Consider the following 9,418-nt stretch of genomic DNA (forward strand, 5'->3'; position numbering starts at 1 on the left):
TTGGTATAATTAAACGATACATATTTTAAGAAAGGATTTAAAAAATAAACAAACAGACTGTATTCAACCTTAACGGATCCCCAACCTAGACCATCGTTTTTGTCGCCCTCTGCAGGCCACAAACCACACAGTTTCACATTCAGTAGATCAATTAGAAAGAAACCGATTTATTATAGAAATTAATTCCCTCAAAATAATATTGAAATTAAAGTACAATATTTAAATTAAAACGTATTAACCAGCCAAACTCATTTTTGGACGTCACAGCATTGCGACGGAATGGACTCATCTCTGACTCATTCTGATGACGTAATCACAGTCCAGTAAGTTGACAGCTCAACAACGCGTTTCCACAATGCAAAAAAATCAACAAAATAACCACGTTTCACGTGTTTGTTGACATTTGTATTGTAGTCATACATGAGCTGAATGCAGAGCCTTTGAACTGAACGTATTCTATAGATTTTAGTCCGTGGATTCCCAATCAAAATGTCGTTTCTTATGGATTCAGTGATCATGTTCACCTCACAGGTAAGAATTGCTAGCTAACGTTAGCTGTTCTTGGGTGGCTGTTCTTCTCGCTAGCTAACAGTTACTGTAACCTTACAAACAACTGCTAGCTACTATAACACCACTTTTGGCTCCCTTTGCTTAGCCAGCTAGAATGTTTGCACATACACTGTCTTGGGCAAATTTACTAACGTGAAAATCTTTCAACTTCCCAGGTGCTCTTCTTTGGCTTTGGGTGGCTGTTCTTCATGCGGCAGCTGTTCAAAGACTATGAGGTATGTTATTTAGTTACTACACAAGTACTGTTATATTAGTTATGATTTGGTAGACATTAATCTACATGCCTTGTCTTTATTTTTGTAGCTAGGTGTCATTATGTTTCTGGACCGTTTTTGTTTAAGAACATTTGGGAGAACCAGCATGAAACAGAAACAGACAGAWCCATCAGCATGGGTGTTTACACAGCAGTGATCTACAGAGACTGATCTAACCCTGTGGTCATGTTCCGGTCAACAGGTACGGCAGTATGTGGTCCAGGTGGTGTTCTCCATCACTTTTGCCTTCTCCTGCACCATGTTTGAGCTCATCATCTTTGAGATACTGGGTGCATTAGAAACTAGGTAAGTACAATGGTTTAATTCATTCCTTACGTTACCACGTTCATTCAGTATGATACTTTTCTCTCCATTAACCAGCTAACATAGGCTAGCCGATGTCTCATAGATKTCCTTGTGTCCGTGTCCCTCAGTTCCAGGTATTTCCACTGGAAGTTCAACCTGTATGTGATTCTACTGGTTCTAATCTTTGTGGTGCCATTTTATATCGGCTACTTTGTCGTCAGCAACATCCGCCTTTGTGAGTGACATTTTATCCATGTTATTCCACCTGTAGCATAATTCCAGTGATCCTTCTGTGTTTGATGCTGCAGAGTATATGATGGGTGCTGTCTTGCTGGGGATTCTCACACGCAGTCTCTGAAGTGTGTGTTTGTGTTCAGTGCAGAGACAGAAGCTGCTCTTTGCCTGTGTCGTCTGGTTTACCTTCATGTATTTCTTTTGGAAGTTGGGGGACCCTTTCCCCATCCTCAGTCCCAAACATGGTGAGTGCCTACCCTGCCCCCTCTCCCTATTCTCACTGCTGTGTTTAAGGCCCTATTCCAAACAACCCATAGCCACTAATCATAGTCACCTCTTGTAGATCTGAAAGTGTGGCAGGTAGCCTAGTGGTTACAGTATTGGGTCAGTAACTGAAAGGTCGCTAGTTCRATTCCCGAGCTGACAAGGTGAAAAATCTGTTGATGTGCCCTTGAGTAACCCTAATTGTTCCAGGGTCGCTGTTGTTAATGGCAGACCCTTGCTGTGACCACACTGAGGGTGTCTCAGGGAGAGTGGGATATGCAAAAAACACATGCATATTAATATAAACTTGTACATGTGTGAAATAGGACATATTTAAGCACCAAATTATTATAAGGATTGTAACAGTGATTGTACATAATGTTGCATTCTATACCTGTTTCTGTACCTCAGGTATCCTGTCCATCGAGCAGTTGATCAGTCGTGTTGGGGTCATAGGGGTCACGCTGATGGCTCTATTGTCCGGCTTTGGTGCTGTCAACTGCCCTTACACCTACATGTCCTACTTCCTACGGTTAGTGCACTAAGTCTGTATAGACCAAAACAGCATTAAACAACTACATTACCTACAATCCCATTCTCTAACTCCCCATAGTCTAACTCTCCCTACTACAGGACTCCTCACATACTCTACTCGTCACAACTAAATAACCTACACTCTCATTCCACACTATCCTTACTACCCTCACTACCTGTATACCTATGTGATGCATCTTTATCTACAGGAATGTGACAGAGAGTGATATTCTTGCCTTGGAGAGGAGACTTCTTCAGACCATGGACATGATCGTCAGCAAAAAGAAACGGTGAGGGAGAGGGATAGGAGAATATATTTCTATAGAGAGAGCATAGAGACCCTCACCTTTTTCTGATAATCAAATCATTCTAAGGCTCTAGTTTTCTGTTGTCCTGTGCCAGTGTTTGGTGTCATGCGTTTTCTGTTTTGTCTGTGCAGCATTGCCATGACACGGAGGCAGATGTACCAGCGAGGGGAAGACCAGAACAAACAGACGGGATTCTGGGGCATGATCAAGAGTGTCACCTCCTCACCACCAGGCAGCGAGAGTATCCTTCACACATCATAATGGGAAGTGTGTGTGTTTTTGTTGTGTGTCTGTGTACTGTTCCTTGACCCCCCTCTACAGATTTGTCTCTGATCCAGCAGGAAGTGGATGCTCTGGAGGAGCTGAGTCGCCAGCTCTTCCTGGAGACAGTGGACCTGCAGGCCACCAAGGTAACGCATGTGCGCGTTGGCATAACGGGAGCGKGACCACCGGTCCAGTTGAACCCTGATAAAAACCCTATTTACTATTGAGGAGCAGACTGTATATCATTCAAACACACATCTTTATTTGAACTATATCTAAATGCCCCAATTGGAGAGATGGAAAAAGGTAAAAGTTGTTTTAAAAATCCTTTTGGAGTGTTCTGTGGTCCCCCAGCGGCAGGCACACATTGAGGGCTCCAGTCCAGTTCCAGATGCAGCAGGCCTCTCCTGGGTCGTGTTGTACTGAGTGAAAGACAAAGATTYTGTCAGCAAATGGCACTGTTGCGCTAAGGTGCCGTAGGCCAAATACACAACTCCACAATTCACAATAAACCAAAATAGTAACTAACTATAGGAATACAGTAATATCAAAGCAAAAACAAATGATAATGGAAAATAGTAAATCAATTCACACAAGGTAATGTAAATAAAAAATAAATGGAGAGGCAAGGGATTGTAGYTCAGGTAACGTTATCGGATGTCCTTTCAAGGACAATGTCTGTTCACAAATAGTCTTTGGATCAGTGGGGGGACACTACTAGCCAGTGGGGGGACACTAGTGATTTTAAATCATTCAGATGTGAGCTGGTAGTGTTCAGTCAGAAAATATGCTATAATCCACAATGTTTTGCAATCCAATGGCTATGTGGAATTCGAGGGTTGACCATGGCTGCGGTTGAAATGAGAGAGGCGAAAGGTATCTAACTTCCAAATCAAATGTTATTGGTCACATACACATGGTTAGCAGATGTTAATGCGAGTGTAGTGAAATGCTTGTGCTTCTAGTTCCGACCATGTAGTAATATCTAACAAGTAATCTAACAATTTCACAACAACTACCTTATACACACAAGTGTAAAGGATGAAATAGAATATGTACATATAAATATATGGATGAGCGATGGCCGAATGGCATAGGCAAGATGCAGTAGATGGTATAGAGTACAGTATACATATGAGATGGTAATGTAGGGTATGTAAACATATATAAAGTGGCATTGTTTAAAGTGACTAGTGATACATTTATTATATCCAATTTTGATTATTTAAGTGGCTAGAGATATGAGTCAGTATGTTGGCAGCAGCCACTCAATGTTAGTGATGGCTGTTTAACACTCTGATGACCTTGAGATAGAAGCTGTTTTTCAGTCTCTCGGTCCCTGCTTTGATGCACCTGTACTGACCTCGCCTTCTGGATGATAGCGGTGTGAACAGCAGTGGCTCAGGTGGTTGTTGTCCTTGATTATCGTTTTGGCCTTCCTGTGACATCGGGTGGTGTAGGTGTCCTGGAGGGCAGGTAGTTTGTCCCGGTGATGCGTTGTGCAGACCTCACTCCCTCTGTAGAGCCTTAGGTTATGGCGGAGCAGCTGCCGTACCAGGCGGGTGATACAGCCCGACAGGATGCTCTGATTGTGCATCTGTAAAAGTTGTGAGTGTTTTCGGTGACAAGCCAAATTTCTTCAGCCTCCTGAGGTTGAAAAGGCGCTGTTGCGCCTTCTTCACCACGCTGTCTGTGTGGTGGACCATTTCAGTTTGTCCGTGATGTGTACGCCGAGGAACTTAAAACTTTCCACCTTCTCACTACTGTCCCGTCGATGTAGATAGGGGGTGCTCCCTCTGCTGTTTCCTGAAGTCACCAATCATCTCCTTTTTGTTTGTTGACGTGAGGTTATTTTCCTGACACCACACTCCGATGGCCCTCATCTCCTCCCTGTAGGCCGTCTCGTYGTTGTTGGTAATCAAGCCTGCCACTGTAGTGCCGTCTGCAAACTTGATGATTGAGTTGGAGGTGTGCATGGCCACGCAGTCATGGGTGAACAGGGAGTACAGGAGAGGGCTGAGAACGCACCCTTGTGGGGCCCCAGTGTTGAGGATCAGCGGGATGGAGATGTTGTTTCCTACCCTCACCACCTGGGGGCGGCCCGTCAGGAAGTCCAGAATCCAGTTGCACAGGGCGGGGTCGAGACCCAGGGTCTTGAGCTTAATGACGAGTTTGGAGGGTACTATGGTGTTAAATGCTGAGCTGTAGTCAGTGAACAGCATTCTTACATAAATATTCCTCTTGTCCAGATGGGTTAGGGCAGTGGGCAGTGTGATTGCGATTGCGTCGTCTGTGGACCTATTGGAGTGGGTCTAGGGTGTCAGGTAGGGTGGAGGTGATATGATCCTTGACTAGTCTCTTAGGGAAGGGTGAATGTGTTTCAGCCTCCCAGTACCCCAAAAGGCCTCCTCTCTGGTTCAATCTGGTTTACAGTAGTTTGTTGCGTTAAGGTCCGTCTTTTGTGTGCGGGGCTCATGGTCTTCAAGTCAGGTCCACGCAGCTAGAAATTCAGTCCACTGGTGCTCCGGCATTAATGAGAGCGTAGCACGCAAACCTGTAGAGAATGTCGGCAGGCAGCGCTATCAGGAGAACTGTTGGAGATGAGATATGGAGAGGTACTTAGCTTTGAGGAAGGATGAAGTGTTCTCTCGCCCAATTTCCCAAAAGGCCTCCTCTCTGTCCCTCCCGCTCGCCGGCAGCCGTCAATTCGGTTCGCAAAGGCTCTTTGCCGTCGGGGGTCCACACAGCTACAGGTTCAGTCCACAGATACATTGGCATTAATGAGTGCGTAGTACGCAACACAGCAGAGAATGTCGACATACGGCCCTATCAGGCATTATGTTGGAGTCGGATATGTAGAGGTACTTAGCTTTGGGAAGGGACTTKTCTCTCTCTGCTCTGGTCCAGGTCCGCTCCAGCTACCACATGTCGTCATCAGTTGCCTCGGCTCTGGCTCTGCAAGCGCTCTGCTCCCAGCTCACATCGACCCACACTGCTTCTGACCCGCACCTTAAATAAAGAACAGGTGCGAGCAACTCACYGGTCCCAATTTAGTGAAGCTTTAATTACTTATTCTCGTGATCAAAAGGGGGAAGTTTTACAAGGGGCAAAAGAGGTGTGCGTCTATATATGTCTGGGTAAAACACGTACCAGGTGAATAAGGTTCTGGCTTGGGCATATAATGCAATGTAAGAGGGCAGCTTCTAGTCAGATACATAGTCACCCATGTGACATACACTTAAGATAGTTAACTTACTACTACTACAAATAATAATAATAATAATACAAAGTTAATAAATAGTAATTCAACACTTCATTCGGGGCTCAGAGATTCTCAGGAAGCCCATCACTGCAGCCAACTCAAACACCCCCGGAATGGCTTCCAGTTTCTCAATGTCTTCATCAGAAAAGAGCGGCCACTCCTCGCCAGAGCTCAATCTGGGCTGGTAGGCCTTCGTCACTCCCCTGTAAAACTCAACTTTGCGCCTCAGCTCCATGTGCTTGTGGAAWAGACGTTGTTTCTCCTGCTCAGGCAGGTGCTGATTGTGGTAGCGGAAGCTGGCCATTTGTAGGGACTGGGACTTCCAGTACCACTCACAGTTGTATATCTCTGAGAGACTTGGGAGGACCTGACCTAAATTCACACATAAAACCAGATCTATGGTTATGTACCTAAATGCATTCTAATTATAATGAGAGATACACCAAAATAAGCAATGAACCAAATCCTGCTAAGAACACAATATTTCTTACTATTGTTGATGTAGTCTGATGGTCTTGCAGGAAGATACGGCTGTCCTGGTGCCGTCCATGGTACAGACTGGTTATTGAAGCTCATTTCTGAATAATGGATAATCTTGGAAAGCAGAAACAGACTTGGGGTTGTTGTCACCAAAGAGTCCCAAGTGATCGACTTCCAAATCAAATGAAAACAAAGGTGCCTAACAACCAAACATTCTAAACTGAAACATTCTATTAGAGTAAACAGTATTTATTTTCAAAGCATACTCTATTTTCTGTATTACCATATTCTAAATATGAATTCTGAGTGTGAATAAACAGGTGTAATGTTATTCACTCAGTGGGGATATCATGATACATTATTTGTATTTTTTCCCCCCAATATTATGTTCTTTGTCACACAGAGACATGCACGCTTGCCTTGCACACACACCGGCACGCATGCATGCATACACACACACACACACACACACACACACACACACACACACACACACACACACACACACACACACACACACACACACACACAGTCCATGTATAGTATGTAGTGGACTAAGGCTATTGTAATGTACGTTTGGTTTTTAGTAATAAGGTGTCTTTGTGCCTCTGTTCTCCGTGCATGTAGGAGCGGATAGAGTACTCCAAGACATTCCAGGGGAAATACTTTAACTTCTTAGGTTACTTCTTCTCCATTTACTGTGTGTGGAAAATCTTCATGGTGAGTCACACACACACAGCCTGACTGAGAACTAGACTCATCTTGCCCAACTTGGTTTTGCTTAGCCTGCTTGAAAGCCTGAAAAACAGCTGTGTCTGTCAGTTTAGAGAATATCCAGTGTGGCTTTTGATATCTTTTTAATTAAATGTAATTCAAAACAATTTGGCTTTTTCTACCCATATAGCTTTGGGTTTATACTTCCTGTACTGTCAGTGTGTTATCATATCCACATCAGGCCCCAGAGCTACAGTTGAAGTCGGAAGTTTACAGTCGTGGCCAAAAGTTTTGAGAATGACACAAATATTAATTTTCACAAAGTCTGCGGCCTCAGTTTGTATGATGGCAATTTGCATATACTCCAGAATGTTATGAAGAGTGTTCAGATGAATTGCAATTAATTGCAAAGTCTCTCTTTGCCATGCAAATGAACTGAATCCCCCCAAAAACATTTCCACTGCATTTCAGCCCTGACACAAAAGGACCAGCTGACATCATGTCAGTGATTCTCTCGTTAACACAGGTGTGAGTGTTGACAAGGCTGGAGATCACTCTGTCATGCTGATTGAGTTCRAATAACAGACTGGAAGCTTCAAATAGAGGGTGGTGCTTGGAATCATTGTTCTTCCTCTGTCAACCATGGTTGCCTGCAAGGAAACATGTGCCGTCATCATTGCTTTGCACAAAAAGGGCTTCACAGGCAAGGATATTGCTGCCAGTAAGATTGCACCTAAATCAACCATTTATCGGATCATCAAGAACTTCAAGGAGAGCGGTTCAATTGTTGTGAAGAAGGCTTCAGGGCGCCCAAGAAAGTCCAGCAAGCGCCAGGACCGTCTCCTAAAGTTAATTCAGCTGCGGGATCGGGGCACCACCAGTACAAAGCTTGCTCAGGAATGGCAGCAGTCAGGTGTGAGTGCATCTGTATGCACAGTGAGGTGAAGACTTTTGGAGGATGGCCTGGTGTCAAGAAGGGCAGCAAAGAAGCCACTTCTCTCCAGGAAAAACATCAGGGACAGACTGATATTTTGCAAAAGGTACAGGGATTGGACTGCTGAGAACTGGGGTAAAGTCATTTTCTCTGATGAATCCCCTTTCCGATTCTTTGGGGCATCCGGAAAAAAAGCTTGTCCGGAGAAGACTAGGCGAGCGCTACCATCAGTCCTATGTCATGCCAACAGTAAAGCATCCTGAGACCATTCATGTGTGGGGTTGCTTCTCAGCCAAGGGAGTGGTCTCACTCACAATTTTGCCTAAGAACACAGCCATGAATAAAGAATGGTACCAAAACATCCTCCGAGAGCAACTTCTCCCAACCATCCAGGAACAGTTTGGTGACGAACAATGCCTTTTCCAGCATAATGGAGCACCTTGCCATAAGGAAAAAGTGATAACTAAGTGAATCGTGGAACAAAACATCAATATTTTGGGTCCATGGCCAGGAAACTCCCCAGACCTTAATCCCATTGAGAACTTGTGGTCAATCCTCATGAGGCGGGTGGCAAACAAAACCCCACAAATTCTGACAAACTCCAAGCATTGATTATGCAAGAATGGGCTGCCATCAGTCAGGATGTGGCCCAGAAGTTAATTGACAACATGCCAGGGCAGATTGCAGAGGTCTTGAAAAAGAAGGGTCAACACTGCAAATATTGACTCTTTGCATCAACTTCATGTAATTGTCAAATAAAGCCTTTGACACTTATGAAATGCTTGTAATTATACTTCAGTACTCAGTGTTCCATAGTAACATCTGACAAAAATATCTAAAGACACTGAAGTAGCAAACTTTGTGAAAATGTATATTTGTGTCATTCTCAAAATTTTTGGCCATGACTGTACATACACTTAGGTTGGAGTCATTAAAACCTGTTTTTCAAACACTCCACAAATTTCTTGTTAACAAACTATAGTTTGGCAAGTCTGTTAGGACATCTACTTTGTGCATGACACCAGTCATTTTTCCAACAATTGTTTACAGACAGATTTTTCACTTATAGTTCACTGTATCACAATCTCAGTGGGTCAGAAGTTTAACATACACTAAGTGACTGTGCCTTTTAAACAGCTTGGAAAATTCTAGAAAATTATGTCATGCGTTTAGAAGCTTCTGTTAGGCTAATTGACATCATTTAAGTCATGGAGGTTACCTGTCGATGTATTTCAAGGCCTACTTTCAAACTCAGTGCCTCCTTGCTTGACATCAGCTTGACATCATGGGAAAA

General features: G+C 43.8%; 1 protein-coding gene across 1 annotated transcript in view; it reads left to right on the forward strand.

Moving 5' to 3' along the window:
- The first annotated feature begins 298 nt into the window (after positions 1–298).
- si:ch73-390b10.2 (Golgi pH regulator) overlaps positions 299–9,418 on the forward strand; it is a 12,590-nt gene continuing 3,470 nt past the window's right edge. The window contains exons 1-10 of the mRNA XM_070448763.1: positions 299–531; positions 726–785; positions 1,027–1,130; positions 1,259–1,365; positions 1,508–1,609; positions 2,040–2,160; positions 2,372–2,452; positions 2,602–2,711; positions 2,792–2,880; positions 7,104–7,196. Of these exons, the coding sequence (XP_070304864.1) occupies positions 490–531; positions 726–785; positions 1,027–1,130; positions 1,259–1,365; positions 1,508–1,609; positions 2,040–2,160; positions 2,372–2,452; positions 2,602–2,711; positions 2,792–2,880; positions 7,104–7,196 (909 nt within the window). The 5' untranslated portion in view covers positions 299–489. The remainder of the gene's footprint in view (positions 532–725; positions 786–1,026; positions 1,131–1,258; positions 1,366–1,507; positions 1,610–2,039; positions 2,161–2,371; positions 2,453–2,601; positions 2,712–2,791; positions 2,881–7,103; positions 7,197–9,418) is intronic.

This window comes from Salvelinus sp. IW2-2015, linkage group LG2 (assembly GCF_002910315.2).
Source record: "Salvelinus sp. IW2-2015 linkage group LG2, ASM291031v2, whole genome shotgun sequence".
Classification (NCBI taxonomy): domain Eukaryota; kingdom Metazoa; phylum Chordata; class Actinopteri; order Salmoniformes; family Salmonidae; genus Salvelinus; species Salvelinus sp. IW2-2015.